Source organism: Geotrypetes seraphini, chromosome 3, assembly GCF_902459505.1.
Source record: "Geotrypetes seraphini chromosome 3, aGeoSer1.1, whole genome shotgun sequence".
NCBI classification, from domain to species: domain Eukaryota; kingdom Metazoa; phylum Chordata; class Amphibia; order Gymnophiona; family Dermophiidae; genus Geotrypetes; species Geotrypetes seraphini.
In genome coordinates, this window is record NC_047086.1 from 369,601,074 (window position 1) to 369,624,400 (window position 23,327).

Here is a 23,327-nt window from a genome sequence, read left to right on the forward strand (position 1 = left end):
GAGAAAATCTCACTCTCTTTCTTGCTCTTGTCGGTTCCAGCTGCAGTCCCTGCTTGCCTCTTTCCCCTTTGCTATTCTGGACTGCCTGGCTTTAAGCTGTGGATAGACACACCCCCTGAGCCTGGATGGGGGAAGGGCTTTCCACACACTAGCTTGGTCCATTTGTCTACATGCAGGTTTTTTTCCAGCCCTGGCTCTTAAAGAGACAGGCTGCTGGAAAGGTAGTAATCTCCTGGCAGTGTCAGGGACAGGTTTAAACTGGGTAAAGCTTTCCGGCCTGTCCTTAAAATATATAAAACTAAAAGGGGTGAGGTATAAAAAAAAGCTTACTATGATGATAATTAATCAGTCAAATAATGAAATTAAAACCATGTTTTAAATTTTTACAGAATTGACCAATCTTGACCCTCTTAAGTCAATGGCAAAAGAATCTATGCCTTCAGCAGATAAGCTGGCCTGCTCTTTTAAATCTAAACTGGAAAATATTTGATTGTCTTTTAAAAATTTGGTTCCATGTTGGGATGCACATGAGCTTGGCGTAATGCTTCTTGACTTGTCTGCTTCTTTTGTTGATTTGTGCTTCTTTTGTTTTTTCTCTGGGTTGGTTTTTTATTTTTACCCTTTTTTTTAGTCATTGGATTTGCTCTGGAGTGGGGATTGGGGGGTTGGGGAGGAAGTTTTTTGGGGGAGGAAGTTTTTTTGGATTGGAGATTAGAGCAGGCTATAAATGTTATATAGAGTAGACTAGAATTTACCTAAAAAGAATAGAAAAATATTATGGAAAAATGTGGTGAAGCCTGAAAACTTCAGAATGTAATTGGCATAACATTTTTAATAATATGAAATGCGTATGTTTAATCATTGTAACTCGATACAAAAATTTATATTGTTTCTACTCCTATTTTTATTTGCAGCAATTGATAATGAATGATCCAGGGAGAAGAAAAGGAAAACCAAACAAGGGAGATGGGAAAAGAGGCAGAGGAGGTAGAGGAGGAGGAAGAGGACGACCAACTAAACCTCGAGGAGGAGGAGGAGGAGGAGGAGGTGGAGGTGGAGGTGGAAGTAGAAAAGGTTCAAACAAGACTTGGGATGATGGAGATGACATTTACTTCTCTAACAAACCACAAACTTCATTCAGGTTATTTGCATATATCTACTGGAATATTTTGCATAGGTTTTAACTGAAGTGTTCTGAAGCCCAAATTATCGTACATGATCCATAATACTGATGTAAAGTGGAAGTAAATGAAGCTTTAGCTGCTTGGATAAGGCTTGCAGATGAAAACTTGCTCACATTCTTTGCAGTGGGGCGATGCCTTTGAAATACCGTAGGTGTTTAAATTTAGGTATAGGAGTTTCTTAATACTTTCCCAAAGCTAGTATGTTGGATTAAACAGTTTGATGTGTAACCATAAAATTAATAGATAGGAAAGTATTATAATATGCTGTTTCTAGGTCCTGTTTACATATGTAAAACAGCCTTCCCCAGATATACAGTCTAAATGCTGGTTTTATCTAGATTTTTTTATCACTCATAAGATTTCCTTCTACAGTAAATGACCATTTTAAAGGTTGATGTGCTGTAATTTTATATATATATATATATATATATTTAATTCTGCTTAAGACAAAGCAGAGGAATGAATACTATGATCATATGGAATGGGTTATGATGCAGCTATTCATGCAGAATTGCTGCAAATTTGAGAGTGTAGTGTCCAATGCAAGGATAATCTATGATAAAAATCTGAAGTCTGTGTTTACTCTCGCTCAGGAGCTATAGCAACTAATAAAGTGGTCAAAATCTATTGCAACAAACTGCTAAAAATTTTTGGGCATACTTTGAGCAAAGTTTTCGGGTGGGCTTTGTATCCTTGATACTAAACTAGCACAAAAGGTTATGTTGGTCTACCAAAAATTAGCACTTTTGACCAATTATTCTCAATTTTACAAGCAGCTAAAATGACACTTTATTCATCACTGTGCACAATGCTGCCAATTTCCAGCCAGACAAGTGGGTCTAGCTCAGTGACTATTGCAGTTAGGAATCTAAAATCTTAGGAAAATACTCTTAGTACCCTGACTATTCTATGTGCACATTTTAGTTTAAATCTTTATTAAAGATCAGTTGACAATAATACAAACAGACTAGAAACAGAATAATCAACTACAGGCAGCAATTATCAGCAACAACTAAAGATTTACAAACTTCCCACATTCTCCAACCCGTTCCCCCTCCCACCCACCCACCCATAAGCTATCCCAAGTTCCCATTTCCACATCCCAACCCCCACCCCCAACCTTCTGGCAACAAGAAAATCACAATACCCACCCCAATCTAGAAGCCTCAAGGGAACTGGACTCTTACAGTCCCTCGAGGTAACCCCATGTGCACATTTTAAACAAAATTTGAAACATAATGATAGGGACCATTAGACCACTTGGCATGGAATGACCCAAATGTGATGGGCCGGCATAAGAATCTATAAGGGAGACAATAAGCAATAGGAAGCCAATGTTTAGCAGTAAGAAAGGAATTACTTACTTATTAATTTCCCCATCATAAAAAAGCTTTGTAGAGATGTACTGGATTATCTAAAATTGCCCAAGTTGAGTGTGAAGTAGGCCTTGATAAAGGGAGTTAGAATAAATTAGACAAGATAATACAAGGGACTGAAGAAGAATGCAGAGGTCAAACTGTTTTAGCTGAGGGATAGATCACCTGCAGTTGTCTAAAGGTAAAAAAATATCTTTTTACTAGGCTAGGGATTTGCATAAGAAAAGTAAGATGACTATCAACTATAATGCTAGGATCTTAAAGGAGTCTTTTAAGGTGAATTGGAATCCCATGAACAATAGAAGTAGAAGTTTTCAGTTGGAAAGAATGCTAGGAGAATGAATTCATACCATTGTTATTTATCCTCTTTGCAGGAAGGTCAAATTTTGTTTGCAGGAAGGTCACGTTTTGTGGCTAAAGAGGAAAGGCACTGAGATCAAAGTGAATAAAAAGATATCATGTATGTTGAACATCTTTGGTGTATGTAAAGAAAATCTAAGCGACTGTATGAGAAGTGCTAGTGGGGCATGGAAAATATTAAAAAGCAGAGGCCCTGCTTGTTTCAAAGTTTTACATGTTTCCTTGAATTGATATAAAGAGATAAAAATGAGACAATTCTATAATTATGACTTATAAAGAATATTATATAAAACAAAGATTGATGTGATGACTAGGTCCAATGATTATATAATAGCAGAAATGCATTCTGTTGTTCAGTGCCAGGAGTGTTCTCCCATGTACGAGTATGAAGGTTCAATAATTATTTTAAAAAGTATGTTTATGCTTGATGTTTAAAGTATATGGGAAGAGACTTTTAAGATTGGCCTTTAGAAAATAGGCTCAAAATTAGGTGCCTTCACTGCCTAAGCATCTTATTATAAAACTAGTGTTAAAGCCCGTTACATTAACGGGTGCTAGAAAGCAGCCCCCTTTCCCTCTCCCCCTCCCTGACTGTCTCTCTGTGGGCCCCTAGTATTTAAGCCCATTACATTAACGGGTGCTAGAATCTATGTCTGTCTGTCTTTCTTTATTTCTGTCTCTCCCTCCCACTGTTTTTCTTTCTGTCTGTCTCTCCCTGGCCCCCTTTGTCTCTGTCTTTCTGTGTCTCTCCCTGCCCCTGTATCTTTCTTCTTTTCTTTCTGTCTCCCTCCCTCCCACTGTCTGTCTTTCCTTCTATCCCTCCCCCTCCATTTTTCTGTGCAGCAGCAGCATTTTCCTCCCCCCACCCCACTTCCCTGTGCAGCTGCACCAGCATTTCCCTTCCCCCCACTTCCCTGTATAGCAGCTGCACCAGCATTCCCTCCCCCTCCATTTCCCTTCCCCCACACCACTTCCCTGTGCAGCAGCAGCATTTTCCCCTACCACCCCTTTCCCTTCCAGCGGTCTGGCTGGCTCCCTTAGTCCCTTGCCGCCCCCCCTTCCCTTGCCTTCCCGTGGTCCCGACAAACCTGCCGACTGAAGCAGCGCAGCACTCTACACATGCTGTTTCGGGGCCTTCTACTGCTCTGATTTATTCTGGCACATCCCTGATGACATCATCAGAGATGCAGCAGAGCAAATCAGGGCAGTAGAAGACCCCGAAGCAGCATGTGTAGAGTGCTTTGGACACTGCTGGAGTGGGCAGGTTTGTCGGGACCGCAGGAAGGGGGAAGGGGGGCGGCAAGGGACTAAGTCAGTCAGACTAAGTCAGTCAGACGGCGGGAAGAGATGGGAAGGTCATATCGTGATGGGAGGGTCAACGGGGGTTCAGGTGCTTCGAGGAGGGGTGCGAGGGGGGATTGTCGACAAAGAAATTACTTACTGTGAGTGAGGGGGAGCCTGCAAGACCGCAGGGACCATTTTATGCGCGCAGGGTGCTAGAGTAGATGTCTGTCTGTCTGTCTGTTTTTGATTTTTTTAAATTTGTCTCTCTCTCCTTGGATGCTGTCATTCTTTCTGTCTGTGTCTTTTGCTGGCCCCCTGTCTATCTTTATTTCTAACTCTATCCTCTTCCCTCAATCCTGCATGCTGCTCCCCCTGTCCTCCACACTTCCATTCAGTGTCTGTCTCCCTCTCTCTACTCCTTCCATCTACTGTTCACCCTCTGTCTTGCCCCTTCCATTCACTGCCCTCTTTTCTCTTTCCATCCAGTGTCCGCCCCCTCTCTCTCTGTCCCATATGGCCTCTCTCCATCTCCTCTTTCCTTTTCCCTTGGTGTGGCATACCTTCCTCCTTCCCTCCATGCCTTGCCATCTGTTCTTCCCTCCAAGCCATTCTCTCCCTCTCTGCCCACTTTCCTCCTTCAACTACTTCATTGGGCAACAGCAGCATTCACAATTCATTGCTGTTGCTGGCTTCAGGTCTTTCTCTCTGGCCGGTCCTGTCTTCATGAAAACAGGAAGTAGGCAGGACCAGCCAGAGAGGAAGGCCTGAAGCCCCAATAGCAGCGAATTGTAAATGCTGCTGCTGCCTGAAGCACCCGAGGCAGACGCTTCTCTACCCTCCCAGCCCAACCCCCGCTGACTCTGCGACCCTCCCAGCGAGATGACTTTTAATAACAAACCTCCCTCCAGCGTTGGCAGCCGCAGCACATTAAACAGGCTGCTTCCCGGCTTTCTTCTGCCGTTGAGTCTCTCTGCCGTGTCATTGATGACGTCAGCAGTGACACGGCAGAGGGACTCAACTGCAGGAGAAAGCCGAGAAGCAGCCTGTTTAACGTGCTGCGGCAGCCAATGCTGGAGGGAGGTTTGTACCGGTATGTGCAGAAGTGATATGTACCTCCTCCTCCAGTACCTGTGCAGCACTTTGCTGCGGCGCATCCTCCCACGATCCTGAGTCGGCCACAGCGCTCGAGTGTGTTTCTCCCGCTTTGTCTAGCCGCCGCAAACGCACTCTGGCCAAGGACCTACAGATCACGGAACAGGGATCACAGATCACGCAGGTCTGAGTGCACATGCGCGGCTAGCGTTTTATTATATAAGATTATCCTCTCGATGTACATTGTAACAGCAAACGGAGCCTCAGAAAGTATCGCATTCAAATTGCTTAATATCTTGATGTTTCTGGCCATCAAAAATATCTTGCACTGCTGGAAGTACACAAGAATACAAACAGAGACTAGGGTAGAATTCATGGCATGGTGGAACACAGTATGTATTACCACCAGATTTGAAAGTGTAATTGCAGGAAAACATCATTCCACCAGCACATTTCTTAAAATCTGGAGCCCAGTTCAATCTTATTGTGCCTTAGACCCTTGACAGATAGTATTTCAGATTATACTGATCATCTCCTCTTAACCTAATTTAATATTATGTGATGCTTGTTGGAAGCTCTTTTATATGTTTGTATGCTTGAATGTATAACATCTCCAATAATGTGTGTGCTGGTCCTGTTATATAAATCTTGTTTGTTTATCTTCTAAAATTAATAAAAACATTTGAATTTTAAATTGTATATATTTTTTCCCCTTAATATTTCAAGCATTTCATTTATCGGATTGTGTGGTTTAATTTACAAATGTCACAATGTGAGAGAGCAATAAGCAGCTTCCCAGTCATGAATTGAATGTCACAGTGCTACAGCAATAGTGAAGTTATAAATGGGGGGGGGTCTCTATCTGAAATTAGTATACTGTATATTGGTTACGTTCTTCTGGATGTTTATCCTTGATGGGTTTTCATTTTTTTCTCTTCTCTGTTTTTTGACTTAGATCCAACTTTGGTAGCAAACAAGACAGACGACCCAGGCGTATCCGTCAGACTAGTATGCCTCTGCAGACTATACACATGACTTCAGAGAATCAGGAAAGAGTGAAAGAACTTCTCAGAGAACTCCATGGACAAGAGGTTGAGGCTGCAACAGAGTGAGTTCATTTGATTAGGTGATTCAAAATTGGTTGGTAGTGGAATATTGATGTGTACAGCTGCATATTTTGGGATATTGTTGACCAGAACTGCTGGATGATGTGGCAGGTATTGTTGCTGATGCTTTTTGATCATATGTTGCTGATGCTGCTGATCATATAGCTACAATGGAATTGTTTACTTAGATCTGAAAAATGCATAGTAAATGACTCCAGACTTGATTGTTTGAAAGGAAATGTTGCCACTGTAGTAGTTTTATGGTTTAATCTGTTTATTGAAACATTAAACCAGGACTGCCCAAGTCTAGTCCTCGAGATCTACTGGCAGGCCAGGTTTTCAGGATATCCACAATGAATATGCATGAGAGAGATTGGCCTGCACTGCCTTCTTGGTATGCAAATCTCTCTCATGCCAGTAGATCTCGAGGACCGGACTTGGGAGCCCTGCATTAACCCTTTCAGGACCATAAGGATCGTAGGCCAATTTTTGTGGTTTTGACGACATTTTTATGGTAAAAAGGGCTTGCAGATGCCAAAAAATTGATTTTTTTTTGTGAAATATCATTATTTTTTTTAAAAAAAATCAAACTTCTGGCTTATGGACAGTGTGGCAAGTGAATCTTCTCGTCAATCTGGCAACGACGCTAATGAATGAATGTCGGAACCAGTTTGTTTACATAAAGGCAGTATCATATGGAATCCGTACATATCAAATTTAGAACTGTAGACTATCCCAATCAAAATTTATAGGATTTTAAAGTTATGGGACAAATATGTCCCTTGGTCCTGAAAGGGTTAAACAGTACATGCACAGCAAACTATTTCAGATTCTTTTGTATTTATACCAAACAACTTAATCTCCCATCTTACCCCCCCTTTGTCCCAAGAGAAAAATGTACATGAAGCAAGTATGTAAGAGTATAGGAACAAACATTTCCAACTGAAGAAAATCTAAGACTCGATTGCTAGATCAACAGACCCGATCAAATGTAGGTTTGTTCTTATTTTCTATTTAATGTTAAAACTCTCACATCTAGCTGAACAGCAATATATTCATATCGCTCCCCCAAACGGTAATTAAACTTCCCTACATAGTCCAACATCTCTTTCCGAACTCCAACTTTAACAAAAAAAAAAACTGAACCACTCTCTCGCCAATGTAGTAGTTTTAAATTGTGGTGCTCTATCCTGCTCCTTGCTGTGGACTTCTCGTTGTTGCACCAAAAAGTATAGCACCCTGCCACAACCTTTCTACTAGAAGCATGGAAAAAAAATCTCTTGGAGGTAGAGGGTGGCTTTGTTTTTGTGTTCATTGATTTAGTATGTAAGGAAATAATTTGTCAGATTAAATTGTTTCATTCTGTAAATTTGTTTTTTAAATAGAGAGGCTGGATCAGAAGGAGATGAGGAATATGATGAACTAGATTACCGTTGTGATGAGGAGCATTACTGGTCTACTCATGCAGATGTTTCAGAAGTAATGGAAAATGCATCATCGGAGTCTCCAGAGTGTGTCATGCCAGAAGCTGAAATTTCTCCATTTGCTGTAGGGAAATTGTCCAGGTGAATATTTTCTGAGCCAGTGATATAAACAGCAATGGATGAGGTTTCTAACATTTTCATGTCACAAGAGATGAGGAGATTTCATTGGGAAAGAGTGGGAGAGGTAGAATGTTGGAATAGAGGGTGGATCACAGGGAACAGGGAGGCCTTGCTGCTTTAGGAGCCGGGGAATGAATGGTAACTAGGAGTAGAAAGTCTTGGTGTGAAACTAAGGGCTCCTTTTACGAAGGTGCGCTAAGCGTTTTAGCGCATGCACCGGATTAGCATGCTCTAGCCGAAAATCTACCGCCTGCTCAAAAGGAGGCAGTAGCAGCTAGTGCGCGGGGCAATTTAGCGCGCGCTATTCCGCGCATTAAGACCTTAGCGCGGCTTTGTAAAAGGAGCCCTAAGGTGCCAGGAATTTAAGATGTGGGTGTAAAATTTGGAGAGTTCCATTATTTGGGCAAATCAAGGAACATGTTAAGAGATTTTTTTATTAGCCCACTTGTTTTTCTCTTGCTTCTTTTGAGCTTTCAGCTTAAGAATCAACCCACTTTTGAGCTGTGACACAAGTCTTCATTCTTAGCAACCAGAGATTTTTCGCCTATTTTATATTCCATCTCAACTTGCTTAGCTGATTCATTGCACCAAGGCTTCTTCTGGAACCTGCATTTGGGGGCTCCCCTCTCCTCTGTGGACATTCCCAATCCCAGAAAACCTAGAGATGGCAAAAGCTAATTTAGTATTGTCCAGTTCTGCCACTGAACACCAGTCTAGGCTAGAAGGTCTTGATTTGATTGATGAAACATAGAAACATGATGGCAGATAAAGGTCAAATGGCCCATCTAGTCTGCCCATCCATTATCTTTTTCTCCCTCCGAGAGATCCTACGTGCCTATTACCATAGCAATCCCACTTATGGCCTTTACAGGAGAGGTACTAAACCAAATTTCTCAATTATTAATTCACATTGAGCAATGGACAAAGAGGGCAAAACTAAAATTGAATCCAGAAAAATCAAAATTTTTTCTGGCTAGCCCTTCAGATAACATAAAGGAAAAAGATTTACATTTGAATGGCCAAACTTATTCAATCTTTGCCTTCAATCAAAATTCTGGGTGTCATATTGGACCGCCAATTAACTTTGGAGGATCACATGGATCTACTAATAAAAAAATGTTACACAACTTTGTGGAAACTCCGGACAATTAAAACATTTTTTGATAGGGCATCATTCAGACTACTGGTACAATCATCCATTTTGTCTTTACTGGATTATTGTAATATAATATACCTGGGATCTTACAAAAAACTTCAAAAGAGATTGAGTCTTATACAGAATATGGCAATCCGACTAATCTTTGGATTGAAAAAATGTGACCATGTTTCCCCATTTTACAGACAGTTACACTGGTTGTCTTTTGAAGCCAGAGTATTGTTTAAGTTTGGTTGCACCTGTTTTAAAGTACTGTTTGGTATGGCTCCTAATTACTTGTCTTTATATTTTGAGTGATACAGTTCTAATAGGAATACTCGAGGGCAACGTTTGTTTACTTTTCCAACTATTAAGCCCTGTTGATACAAGAGATTTTTAGATAAACTGCTCAGCTTTCAGGCAGGTAAAATGGATCAATGGCTAAGAACCATTATTTCTCAAGCTCACTCATATATGTCCTCGGGAAATTACTAAAAACTGATTTATTCGAAAAATATTTAAGTTGATGTCACAGATTATTTACTGGTAAATTAGATATTGATCTCACAGCTAGTATATTTCTGCTGAATTTTATTGTTTTATAGCATAATGTATTCTAAGCCCAACTTTTTAGAATATCATATACTGATCATATAGTTAGCACTTTTTGACTGAATTTTATGGAATTAAAATATATTGCATTTCAATTATCTACTCATTTATTGTTTAATTTTAGTTTAACTTTTTAGAATATTGTATTTTAATCATTGACTGTATATTTTTAATATTGTATGTGAACTGCCTAGAACTATGTGGTAGGGCGGTATATAAAAATAAAATTATTATTATTATTATTATCTCAGGCCCTTTTGAATTCAGACACAGTTTCTGTCTCCACCATCTCTTCTGGGAGACTGTTCAATACATCTACCACCCTTTCTGTAAAAAAGTATTTCCTTAGATTACTCCGGAGCCTATCACTTCTTAACTTCATGCTATGCCCTCTCATTGCAGAGTTTCCTTTCAAATTAAAGAGACTCAACTCGTGCGCATTTACATTACCTAGGTATTTAAACGTCTCTATCATATCTCCCCTCTCCCACCTTTCCTCCAAAGTATACAGATTGAGATCTTTAAGTCTGTCCCCATATGCCTTATCATGAAGACCACACACCATTTTAGTAGCCTTTCTCTGGACCTACTCCATCCTTTTTATATCTTTTTGAAGGTGCGGCCTCCAGAATTGTACACAATATTCTAAATGAGGTCTCGCCAAAGTCTTATACAGGGGCATCAATATCTCCTTTTTCCTACTAGCCATACCTGTCCCTATGCAACCTAACATCCTTCTAGCTTTCGCCGTCACCTTTTCAACCTGTTTGGCCACCTTAAGATCATCACATAGAATCGCACCCAAGTCCCGCTCTTCTGTTGTGCACATAAGTTCTTCACTCCCTAATCTGTACTGTTCCCTCGGGTTTTTGCAGCCCAAATGCATGACCTTGCATTTCTTAGTATTAAATTTTAGCTGCCAAATTTCAGACCATTCTTCAAGCTTCGCCAGGTCTTTCTTCATGTTATTCACACCAGCAAAGCAGCAAATCTTACTCAACAACCCTTCAGCAATATCGTTTATAAAAATGTTAAAAAGAACAGGCCCAAGAACAGAACCTTGCGGCACACCACTGGTAACATCCCTTTCCTCAGAGCGATCTCCATTGATCACTACTACCCTGTGTCACCTTCCACTCAACCAGTTCTTGACCCAGCCCATCACTTTGGGACCCATCCCGAGGGCACTCAGTTTATTTATTAGATGTCTGTGTGTTGGAGCTTGGCTTTCCAAATCTGACCCATTCCTTAGGAACATTCAATAACCTTGATCATTGCTCTGGATATAATTTGATTTTTTTGCTATGGTTATGTCTTCCAATGTTCCCTCCATCTAATGCAACTTTTTAATGTCATTCCTTTTAGTTTCAAACAATTTTATTGATGGTAGCAAAATAACATTCAAAAATATCTGCAAAACACTTTGTAATACAGCAAGACATAATAAAACAACTGTTCCAGTGTAGTGAAACAACCATCAGCCATTTTTATACAGAGTATATCTCTGTTCCCCACGAGCATTCGTATACCTTGAAGCCATAGTAAACCATACCAGGATCCTGGACTCTTATGGACCCTGGAGAATATCATCCATTATCCCCCTCCCCCCATCCATTTAGCAGAAAACAATTTTTATTGATAACAACACAAGAAGAATACAATAAAAAATTCTGCATAGAAGAACTGTACAAGCTTGTCAGCTTTTACATCTTAAATTACCTATCCCTTCTCCCATGGTTGAAGAGTTCAACAAGCAGGGAAGCAGACCCATCTAAAAAACCAGGACAAAATACCCACCTAACTAACCAAATATAAAACCACTGGAGCTAAAGGACTGCTTTGCAAGGAGAGATATTCCCATCAGAAAACCTTACCCCATTGGGTGGGTGCCCACCAGTATATTAGGGGTGCAGAGCCCAAACTGTATCTTTCCTCCCTTGACCCCGCAAAAAAATCCCTACCCCTCTCTCGCCCATCCTCCTATGTCGCCCCATGGGTGTGAATGGAAGAAAGAGCACACATGACATTCCTTCTAAATCTATATTTTATTAGTAATAATTAAATATACAATTTATATACCTAGCAATATTCAGCCAGCCGAGGTCAGTGTTTTAAAAAAACATTGACCACTGTGTACTCTATTAGGCTCTGATATTCAGTGTTGACACTTAAGGCAGGCACTGGCATTGAATATCTGGCCTTTATGTGGGCTCTGGTTGAGGCGAAAATGCAGCTGGTATTTTCATATATTCAGTCTGCTGGCTGGTTACCTAACCAGGTAGCAGGATGAATATCAGGTTAGCTTCTAGCAACCAGCCCTCCTTTCTGACTTCATTCTTGAAAGGTGTTGGGCCCCTCATTCTGTCAGCCCAAAACAGGATCAGCTTCATTTTCCTTCCACCTGAGCACCTCCCAAAAAGGATCAGTATCCTCTCCCCACCATGAGCAGTCCCTATCTTGGCCTTTTCCACAGCCCTACCACCACCACCACCCATGGGCCAGCCTTTCAAATCCCTGGTGGTGTAGAAGTTGGTGGGACAGGAGCGATTCCCAATTGCTTCTGATCATTGGGACTTCTTCACCAAAATGGCTGCCACAAATTAGCAATAGCCTTGCATATCTAAGTGGGCATAGTTAGGAATGCTTTTTGCATGATCCTATGTGCCTGCTTATAGAGAATGACAAGGGGAAAAAAATTTGTTTCAGGGCTCCGTCTCCGCAAAACATCTGATACCATCCGCACAAGCCTTGAATAGTTATAATTTTATATCGAAATTATTTTATTAAAGTATAAAAAGAACCAATAATCTGTACAATTGTCATTTTATAAATCACAAATAATACAGAGCAAGGATCAACAAAGCCTCTGTCTCTCCTCATCGCAAATATCCCCTCCACTATCAAGAAAACTGAACAAGCCAAATTACTACAGAATACTACATAGAAAAATCAAGCTAATAGAATACTTCAGTCACACATGGCAGGAATAGTGTTAGGGAAATGCAACTAAGGCAACTGCCCCCTGGTCAGAGAGAGCCCTAAGCTAGCTGGAAGCTAAAGAATCATGGCCTGGACTTTGCGGTCGCCAGTTATGTCTTAACACCAGCTCTAACAGGATACAAATTTCAAATCTGATATATTCTAATCACAAAATAGAAAATAAAATTTATTTTCTCTACCTTTTGTTGTCTGGTTATTTTATTCTTCACATCACATCTGTTTCCTTCTGTCTGCTCTTAGCTCAGTCGCCAGGGTCTCGTTTTTCCCCCATGTTCAGCATCTCCTTTCTCTGTCTCCTATACTTCCCTTGCTAGTATTTTCCCTGTGCCCATCTCCCAGCCTTCACCATCAACACTATTCTGTATCCCTATCCCCTCCATACCAAGTGTCAGTCCTCTGTGTCCTTATGCCCCCCTCAAGTCCAACATCTTTATGTGTTCCTCTTCTCTCTCATGTCTAGCCATCTTCTCTCTGTCCATATACCCTCCTATATATGGCATTGCCCCACTGACTGTGTCCATATACCACCCCCATGCAGTGTTGCCCTTTGTGTCCCTATGCTCCCATCCATACTCACCATCTTCCCTCTTTTCGTATATCTCCCTGTGTCCAGCTTCTCCCAACCGTACACCACACAACACTCCTCCACTGTGTTAAATATTTCACTCCCTTCATTCCCTTGGTTCAGCAATCTCTCTACCTTCCCTTCGCTCTCCTTTTCCCTGCAGATACAGCACTTCTCCCATGGATTGAACACCTAGCTTACCCTTCCCTCCAGCCCCCCCTGCAGTCAATTACCTCTCTCCTTTCCCTCAACACTCCCTAAGGTTCCAGCACCTCTCTCCCTTCCCTCTAGCTCCAGCTCTGAGCCGTGAATCTAGTACCTCTCCCTGCTGCACTGATGATGAAAAATCTTCAGAGGCCTGTTCTGAGGCCTTCCTTCTTCCAGAGTCCATCCTTCTGTAACTTCCGGTTTCTGGAATTCTATGAGAGTCGGAGCAGCGTTGGAGAATTTAGCTCTTTTTTATTCAGTTGTATAGATATATAAATATGAAAGCCAGTGTACCTTATAAGTGTAATATATTGGCTGTTAAAAAATCTCCTTCCTCTGCAATAGGTATGGCTTTGATAAGGAACGCTGCCTAACTGTTCTGAAGATATGTGATGGTGATGTTGGAACATCTTTGGAATGTTTACTGCAGCAGTGCTTTTCAGAAACGCACAAGAAAAAGATAAGAGCATTGGAGGCTTCTGCAAATGTCAGTTTGGAAGAGTGCATGGAACGCAGGCAAGAAGAAGCTTTTGTACTTAGTTCAATTTGTGGAGACAAATTCATTGAAAGAATTCCAAACAGAGTTTGGACCATTGGCTTGGAGCTTGAATATCTAACAAATAAACTGAGGAAGTTCCAAAAGAAGGATAGTGCCAAAGAACAGACCAAAGAGATCTCAAGGGATATCTGCAGATTTTTTCTTCAAGGGAGCTGTAGGTATGGCTCAAGATGTAAATTTAGGCATGACGTTCCAAAAGCAACACAGAACCTGAAAGATGATTCTCACCTTCGAGTTAGTGAAGATGGATGTTGTTTGTATGAACTTGAAATTCGATTCCCAGAGGGTAACAAGTACCCATGCCAAGCACCACTTATTGCATTTCACTCTATTGATGAGAACCTGCCTCTTGCTTGCCGTCTGAACATTGCTGAGTTTCTCTATGGAAAGGCTTTGATTGCAGCAGAGATATGTGAACCTGTTGTCTATTCTTTATTAGCCTGCTTGGAGGATGAAGATGAAATACTTAAGTTACTTGGTAATACTCACCACAAGTATAGTGTTCCTGTTCCACAGCTGATCTCAACAGCTTCAGTTTCCAGATCAGGGACAGCAACTTATAAACCATCAGTTTCTGAAAAAACGTTTAGTCCAACTCTACCAGCAGAAGGTATGTAACACAGTTTTACTAATTGTTTTCCATTTGCATTCTGTTAAGACCTATCCAAGATATGGCTACAACGCCATAAGTCTTTGCTCTCAAGCACATAAGTCTTTATCCCCTTTTCTTTTTCTTTATGCACTCTATTCCTTTTATATCCCAATTGCAATATCAGTCCTTGGTAGGAAGCACATGTTCCTCCCAGTGGCGTAGTAAGGGTGAGAGGTGCCCCTCCTCCATCCTCTTCCCCAACCCCCCCGTCATGTGTCCACCCCCCTTCCCTTTTCCCATCCCTTTTTAACTTTTCCATCCTCCCACGTCTGTGTCAGCTCGTCCTTTGATGTCACTTCCTAGGTGCGGGTCCTGGAAGTGACATCAGAGAGTGCGCTGATGCCAACGCGAACAGCAGCCTCGTGCCTGGGAAGTAAAAAAGGTATGGGGGAAGGCAAGGGGCGTATGCGGCAAGGAGAGGGGTGATGGAGAGGAGGAGGGGTGCCACGCCCTCAGCAAAATGGTGCCCATCTCCAATAATTACCTACCCCCCTGCTTCAGGGCCTCAAAAAACCTGGAAATCTTTAGTTTTAAAAACCAAATCAAGATTTCTCTAATAATTGCCCCTCCCTGGCATTGTTCTCCTCCATCCTCCCTCCTGCTCCTGAGACGACCATATCTCACTTCTTACTTCATCTCAAGGTTATAGTGTTGAGCCAGTGCAGGGCCTTGAGGATGAGGGGATGAGTTTTCTAAATCATTCTCTGTGTGTAAAGCATGTTTACATGAAGAAAATTACAGTTATAAAATGCTGTATGGGTATACACATGTAAATTAATCAGCCATACTGAAAGATTATTTACCTTCATAGCACTGTTTGTGTGAAGCTGGGACAGAGTTGTGATATGTGGATATATTTTAGAGAGTGCATGTAGACATGGTGGGGAGGAGTAATATGCGGTATATAAACTTAAGGTTTAGATTAGATTAGATTAGATTACAGCAGGGGGTACCTATAGTAGAAGTCCAAAAAAAGGTGCCTAGTTTAAGCCCAGTTTATACTGCATCCTGATGTTTATGTGCGTTTGTAAAGTAGGCTCCCAGATTCAGCCCCTAATAGTACACAAATATTGAAGCTCCCAAGAAGGTGTAAATTTGTGTGTTTACCTTATGCATGTACATGGGTGTGTTTATAAAATATACATATATATACTTCAATTCCACCTGTGTTTACTCAGTTGTACTCCTGGAAAGTCCCCTGTGCAGATCAGATAAGTGAGGTGATTAAATTTGTTGATGAGACAGAGTTGTTAAATCTAAAGAGGAAGGGAAAAAAATTGTAACAGGGATCTTACAAGAATGGGAGAATGGTCATCCAAATAGCAAATGTCATTTAATGTAAACAAAGGCAGAATGATTCCGGTAGAGAAGAGGAATCCAAACTTTAACTACATGATGCAAAGTTCCGAATTAAGAGTCACTGCCCAGTAAAAGGATTTAATTATCATCATTAATGGTACATTGAAACCCTCTGCTCAGTTTGCAGTGGTGGCTACGAAAGCAGTTAGAATGTTAATAATTATACTAAATGGAGAACAAAGCTGATTATAATGCCTTTCTGTCTCTCCATGGTGTATCCGCACTTCAAATATTGTGTGCAATTTTGGTCGTTGCAATTCAAGAAAAGATATAACAGAATTAAAAAAAGTACAAAGAAGAGTAATGAAAATGATAAAGGGGATGTGACAATTTTCGTATGAGGAAAGACTAAAGAGGCTAGGGCTCTTCAACTTGGAGAGGGAGATGGCTGAGGAAGATATTATAGAGGTCTATAAAATACTGAGTATGGTGGAAGGGAATGGATATATCTGAATCATAAGAACATAAGAATTGTCACTGCTGGGTCTGGCCAGTGGTCCATCGTGCCCAGCAGTCTGCTCCCACGGCGGCCCCAGCCTCTAAATGAGCCCAGCCTCACCTGCATACTTTCCAGTTGAGCAGGAACTTGTCCAGCTTTGTCTTGAATCCCTGGAGGGTGTTTTCCCCTATGACAGACTCTGGAAGAGTGTTCCAGTTTTCTACCACTCTCTGGGTGAAGAAGAACTTCCTTACGTTCATATGGAATCTATCCCCTTTCAACTTTAGAGAGTGCTCTCTCGTTCTCCCTTCCTTGGAGAGGGTGAATAACCTGTCTTTATCTACTAAGTCTATCCCCTTCAGTATCTTGAATGTTTCGATCATGTCCCCTCTCAATCTCCTCTTTTCAAGGGAGAAGAGGCCTAGTTTCTCTAATCTCTTGCTATACGGCAACTCCTCCAGCCCCTTAACCATTTTAGTCGCTCTTCTCTGGACCCTTTCGAGTAGTACCGTGTCCTTCTTCATGTACGGCGACCATTGCTGGACGCAGTACTCCAGATGAGGGCGCACCATTTGTTTGTTCTTTCAAAAAAAATACAAGGACTAAGGTACATGAAATAAAGCTACTAAGTAGTACCGTATTTTCACGCATATAACGCGCGCGTTATACGCGTTTTTACCTACCGCGCATACCCCTCGCGCGTTATATGCGTGAGCGCGGTATACAAAAGTTTTAAAACATAGTTCCCACCCCGCCCGACGCCCGATTCACCCCCCCAGCAGGACCACTCGCACCCCCACCCCGAACGACCGCTCGCACGCGCTCCCACCCGCACCCGCATCCACGATCGGAGCAAGAGGGAGCCCAAGCCCTCTTGCCCGGCCGACTCCCCGACGTCCGATACATCCCCCCCCCCGGCAGGACCACTCGCACCCCCACCCCGAACGACCGCTCGCACGCGCTCCCACCCGCACCCGCATCCACGATCGGAGCAAGAGGGAGCCCAAGCCCTCTTGCCCGGCCGACTCCCCGACGTCCGATACATCCCCCCCCCCGGCAGGACCACTCGCACCCCCACCCCGAAGGACCGCCGACTTCCCGACAATATCGGGCCAGAAGGGAGCCCAAACCCTCCTGGCCACGGCGACCCCCTAACCCCACCCCGCACTACATTACGGGCAGGAGGGATCCCAGGCTCTCCTGCCCTCGACGCAAACCCCCCTCCCCCCCAACGACCGTCCCCCCCCCAAGAACCTCCGACCGCCCCCCAGCCGACCCGCGATCCCCCTGGCGACCCCCACGACCCCCCCACCCCCCTTCCCCGTACCTTTGGTAGTTGGCCGGACAGACGGGAGCCAAACCCGCCTGTCCGGCAGGCAGCCAACGAAGGAATGAGGCCGGATTGGCCCATCCATCCTAAAGCTCCGCCTACTGGTGGGGCCTAAGGCGCGTGGGCCAATCAGAATAGGCCCTGGAGCCTTAGGTCCCACCTGGGGGCGCGGCCTGAGGCACATGGGCCCAACCCGACCATGTGCCTCAGGCCGCGCCCCCAGGTGGGACCTAAGGCTCCAGGGCCTATTCTGATTGGCCCACGCGCCTTAGGCCCCACCAGTAGGCGGAGCTTTAGGATGGATGGGCCAATCCGGCCTCATTCCTTCGTTGGCTGCCTGCCGGACAGGCGGGTTTGGCTCCCGTCTGTCCGGCCAACTACCAAAGGTACGGGGAAGGGGGGTGGGGGGGTCGTGGGGGTCGCCAGGGGGGTCGCGGGTCGGCTGGGGGGGCGGTCGGAGGTTCTTGGGGGGGGGCGGTCGTTGGGGGGGAGGGGGGTTTGCGTCGAGGGCAGGAGGGCCTGGGATCCCTCCTGCCCGTAATGTAGTGCGGGGTGGGGTTAGGGGGTCGCCGTGGCCAGGAGGGTTTGGGCTCCCTTCTGGCCCAACTACCAAAGGTACGGGGAAGGGGGGTGGGGGGGTCGTGGGGGTCGCCAGGGTGGTCGCGGGTCGGCTGGGGGGGCGGTCGTTGGGGGGAGGGGGGTTTGCGTCGAGGGCAGGAGGGCCTGGGATCCCTCCTGCCCGTAATGTAGTGCGGGGTGGGGTTAGGGGGTCGCCGTGGCCAGGAGGATTTGGGCTCCCTCCTGGCCCGATATTGTTGGGGAATCGGCGGTCCTTCGGGGGGAGGGATGTATCGGACGTCGGGGGGGGGCATCAGGCTTTCAGGATGGGGACAGACCTTCAAGGGGACAAGTGCACGGAAGTCAGGGGGGGTGAACGGAGAGTCGGGACAGCGCACGGAAAGTCAGGGCGGGCGAAAGGAGCGTCGGGCAGCATGCGCGGTATACCCGTGAGCGCGGTATACCAAAGTTTTTGTACATATCAGCGTGATTTCTGCGCGCTATACCCGTGTGCGCGTTTTATACGGGTGCGCGTTATTTGCGTGAAAATACGGTAAATTTTAAAACATATCAGGTAAAATATTTCTGATAGGTCAATTGGATATCAAGAAAATTAATTTTGGATGGATGACTCGTGACAGTGAATTGAATATTATAATTACATTGATTGAGGTAAGTTGAAAATTCAGTTAGTTCAGAACAAGAGCTTATCCAGACGAAAAAAATGTCATCAAATCTCTTCCAATAAAGCACTTTAGAAAAAAACGCGGAAGGATAAACATAATGGTTCTCAAACTCAGCCATGAACAAACAAGCCACGGAAGGGGCAACAGACGCACCCATGGCAACACCTTTCTTTTGAATGTAAAAAGTATCCTGAAATTTGAAATAATTATTGTTTATCACAAATTCGCTCAGACATGAGCAGATCCAGACGGTTCCCAACCCCCAATGAATTAGATAACACTTTTTTGAGAATCTGAAGAGCTTCAGATTGGGGTATATTTGTATAAAGGGAAACTATGTCCGTGGTGACTAACATGATCGAATCAGTGTATATATGAGGTATATTCACTAGATGAAATTGAGTTATAAAGTCCATCGAATCCCGTAGAAAAGAAACTATTTGATGCATTGAAGACTGTAAGAAAAAATCAATATATATATATATATATATATATATATCTGTTTTTATACGGCATGATTCCTGAATTTTATAAGAGTTTAATGTCTGGTTACCAACCATCAAGATCATTGCATTCTGAAAATTCAGCACTGTTGAAAACAAAAGCCAATCCCAAATATGTGGAAATGAATGCCATGACCTTTTCATGTGCAGGAGTAAAACTGTGGAATGGCCTTGTTGGTCAAATTCGGAAATATGGGGATAGGAGTTCATTCAGGAAATTGCTGAAATCGCAATTATTTGTTGATGCATTTCTTTGAGCATTTGACCTATTGCAAGGATTGAGTCTCTCTGCTTTTGCTTTTATCTGTTCTACTATGAGCCATACCAAATTTAAGTGACTAACTCCACTCAATAGGGAAAGTGCAAAGACTCTGCAAACTAATCCAGGAAAAGGCCTCAGAAATGGAGCCTACGCAGAGTCATAGACTGAATGAATCAGCGTAGATTCTCAGCTCCTTGCTCCAATCATTGGCCAAAAACCTGTTAAACTTATTTATTGAAACTCAACAACAAACTTTTTTATAAAACATTTTTTTAAGATTTTTTTTTAAATTTTTATTATTTTGTTTTTCATGGCTTTTTTTTAAACCAACAACCCTTCTTAAGGCTAAAAATATCTCCTATATGTATTCTGTCTTTTTATCTTTTCTTCAATTTCAGCGCACTAATCCATGACACTGAGAAAAGTGACTTTAAGATTATTTTTAGAAAAACAGCCTTTAATTTCAAAAAAACGCCACTTATCTGAAGGCGGTAGTAGCCTGAAGAAATGCCGGGGCAATATTAACTCAAAAACATGCCGCCAGCGATTTGCGGGTCAGTATTTCCATCCGCTGCATCAGGGCCAGAGTCATGGCATTACAGGCTTCTCTGCCTGGTCTGGTAGCCAGGAGGTAGACTGTGGCTTCTTAATTCCTTGGGCTGACAATCTACCTTGCAACCGGCTGACTGACTCTAACTTGCTGGGTTGGGAGCCAGTGTGTACTCTGAGGCTGGTGGTCCCACTGCTTCTGGAGCTGGCTCCCCTGCTTTGAGAAAGTTACTCACTTTTCTCTCACTGCTTTGACACGCAGCTCCTGATTGGATAAGGCCCGACTTCGTGCAGGAAGAGGCAGTCGGAGCGAACTGCGAGTGATTTCCTGCACTCACGGCGCTCTGGCTGCTCTCCTGCTGCTCTCTTCAGGCTCCCCCATGAAAAACCGTATTTGCGGTTTTTTGAGATTCGAAGGGGTTCCTGGAACGGAACCCCCGCGAATCTCAGGGGAGCACTGTATATTGGAAAAATAGGCACATATGAGCAATCCTCACTCTGCTTATTCTTTGTTCCCTGGAGCATTTATGTATGTATTACAGAAAAGTAGGTGCTTTGTTTCTATGTGTCTATTTTTACATGTATATACTTCCATACAATTTTCAAAGAGCCAGATTCTATAAACGGCGCCTAAGTGTGCCTACATTATGGGTGCTGTTCTGCTTATAGAATAATGCCTAGCAATGCCTAAGCAGACTTAGGTATCACTAGATGCCCATACATTAGGCTAGGTTTTACCAGGTCTAATTTATCGGCACCTAACTTAGATGCTTAGCGATGCCTAAGTCAACCACACCTATCCTTTACTCTCATCATGTCTGCTTTTCAGGTAGGTGTCAGAGGGTGCCTCAACTTAGGCGGAACTCTTAATTGCTTTTAAAAAAAAATTTATCAATTAATTTCAATGGCACTGTCAATTACCATGCCATTTAAGCTAATTGAAGCAATTTGGGTTGCATATGGATTTTAGTTGGGTGTCGCTAATTAGGGCACCATTTATAGAATCTGGTAGCGCTCTAGAAATAATTAATAGCAGTAGTAGTAATTCTTTAACCTAGGTGCCCCAGCGCTAAGTGGGGAGTGCTTATTCTGTTATAGAATACTGACATAAACCTGCATTGGTTCGCCAACAATTAGGTGCACTCCCTTATGCCAGATCAATGGCAGGCATAAATGGGCATGCCTTAGTACACCATGCAACTTGTGTAACTTAGTCTATAAGTTGTGCATGTAAGTGAAAGAAATGTCTTGTGTCATGGTGCTGCTCTGCCCACTTTTACACCCATTATGCAGTTAAGCATTGCACTTAAGCACTTAAGTACTCCTTTACAGAATAGCATGTAGTGCAGTTTTGTGCTTAAGTGCCACTTTTCTTGCACCTGTAATGGCTCATATGCAGTTAAGAATTGCCTTTAAAGTGGTGTTCTCATTCAATCGATGTGAGATGTGCGCGATGCGCCTAATTTAACTCTTGATGATGAAGTTTGTTTAGCTGTTATGTGTTTGTCAAGAGTAATAAGTCTCTAAAAGTTCTCTTGATCTACAATAAAGAAAAAAATGCTGTTCTATATGCTCAAGTGCCTTATAAAATTATCATCTTAGAACATAAGTAAACATTTTAACAGGAATAATATTAAACCTACTCAATATTTTTGTTAAATATTTAAATGCCACAATATCCACTATTAGACCGATCTCTCTTGGTAATAGGTTGCAGAGATGGGGAGGCAGTAATTGAAAAATACCCATTTCTTTTCCTGAATAATATAATTTCTTGCAGTTGTGTGTAGGGGAGGAGCAGAATTTTAAGTTTTTTACAGGTGTAAAGGCTGTTTTACACTCTGAAAAGACTTTATACAAAATTATCCCAGTATGTACACACATTGAGAAGACAGCACACAAATATACTTTACCTCTTATTAAATATAATTACTATTAGGGAGATATAATCCTTATCCTAACACTTTTAGAAGCTATTCTTTATTTCCAGTCCAGAAGAAGTTAAAGCCTGAAGAAGAGTTTGAAAATTATGTTGGGAATAATATAGAGTCTGAAGCTGTCACGAAAGAGAATGAAAGCTATGCTAGCTTCAAGAAGAATCTTTCAAGAAAGTACAGTTGGCAGCCAAAAGCTTTCTGCATAGAGAATACCAAAATCTGCAAGAATTTTCAGTCTAAGCAGGTACAGTTGAAAAGTGGGTAAGCTTTTTAAACATTCGCTAGTTGATATTCAAAACGGTTTAACTGGTCAGAAGCGGCCGCTGACCGGTTAAATCGCCTGTTTGGGGATATTCACTAAATTTCAGTGGCACTTAACTAATTTTTAGTGGCAATAACTAGTTTTCAGGGGGGTGGAGTCAGCACTTAACTGATTGAGTGCCAATATTCAGCACTTGGCCAGCTAGGGTAACATATGTGGGACTTCATAAAACACAGACCTATCTTTATGTGGCACCTATGGATAGCCAAATTCTAAATATCAACATAACTGACAATGTGTTTGTCAGCACTGCATAAAATAAATATTTGGTGTCAAAGCCCAAACACGATCTTGCATTCAGGAATAATGCAAAACGCTCACTGTCACCGGCTGAATATTTACCCCAATGTTTCAGTTTAAGCATTAATTTATAGTAAGGGCCAATGATTAGCAATCGGGGGCATAGCTACCATTTTAGTGAGTCCAGCAAAAAGCCTGGGGCTGATCCTTGGTAGGGACTGCCTGCTACTGAACTGACAAGTTTAATTTTGGATTCTGTGCTGGTAGATGAATACAGCAACCAACTCCTAATCCCAGTCTTTAAATTCTTCATCATACAGCAGAGCAGGGAAGCTAGTAAACTACTTAAGCACTTCATCGCAGATTGCTGTGGGGCTTAAGTCTCACGGTATGAGACTTTGTTCCC

At 42.7% G+C, this 23,327-nt stretch overlaps 1 protein-coding gene across 5 annotated transcripts in view; it reads left to right on the top strand.

Annotated features, from left to right (window-relative positions):
- Window positions 1–23,327, top strand: part of DHX57 (DExH-box helicase 57) — a 125,486-nt gene that overhangs the window by 10,283 nt on the left and 91,876 nt on the right. For 4 of the 5 annotated variants that reach the window (XM_033937165.1, XM_033937166.1, XM_033937167.1 and 1 more), the window contains 5 exons: window positions 915–1,141; window positions 6,252–6,404; window positions 7,788–7,967; window positions 13,871–14,694; window positions 22,413–22,603. In XM_033937165.1, the coding sequence (XP_033793056.1) occupies window positions 924–1,141; window positions 6,252–6,404; window positions 7,788–7,967; window positions 13,871–14,694; window positions 22,413–22,603 (1,566 nt within the window). In that variant the 5' untranslated portion in view covers window positions 915–923. Of the gene's footprint in view, window positions 1–914; window positions 1,142–6,251; window positions 6,405–7,787; window positions 7,968–13,870; window positions 14,695–22,412; window positions 22,604–23,327 lie in introns of those variants that run through there. The other variant, XM_033937169.1, reaches the window with a different exon arrangement.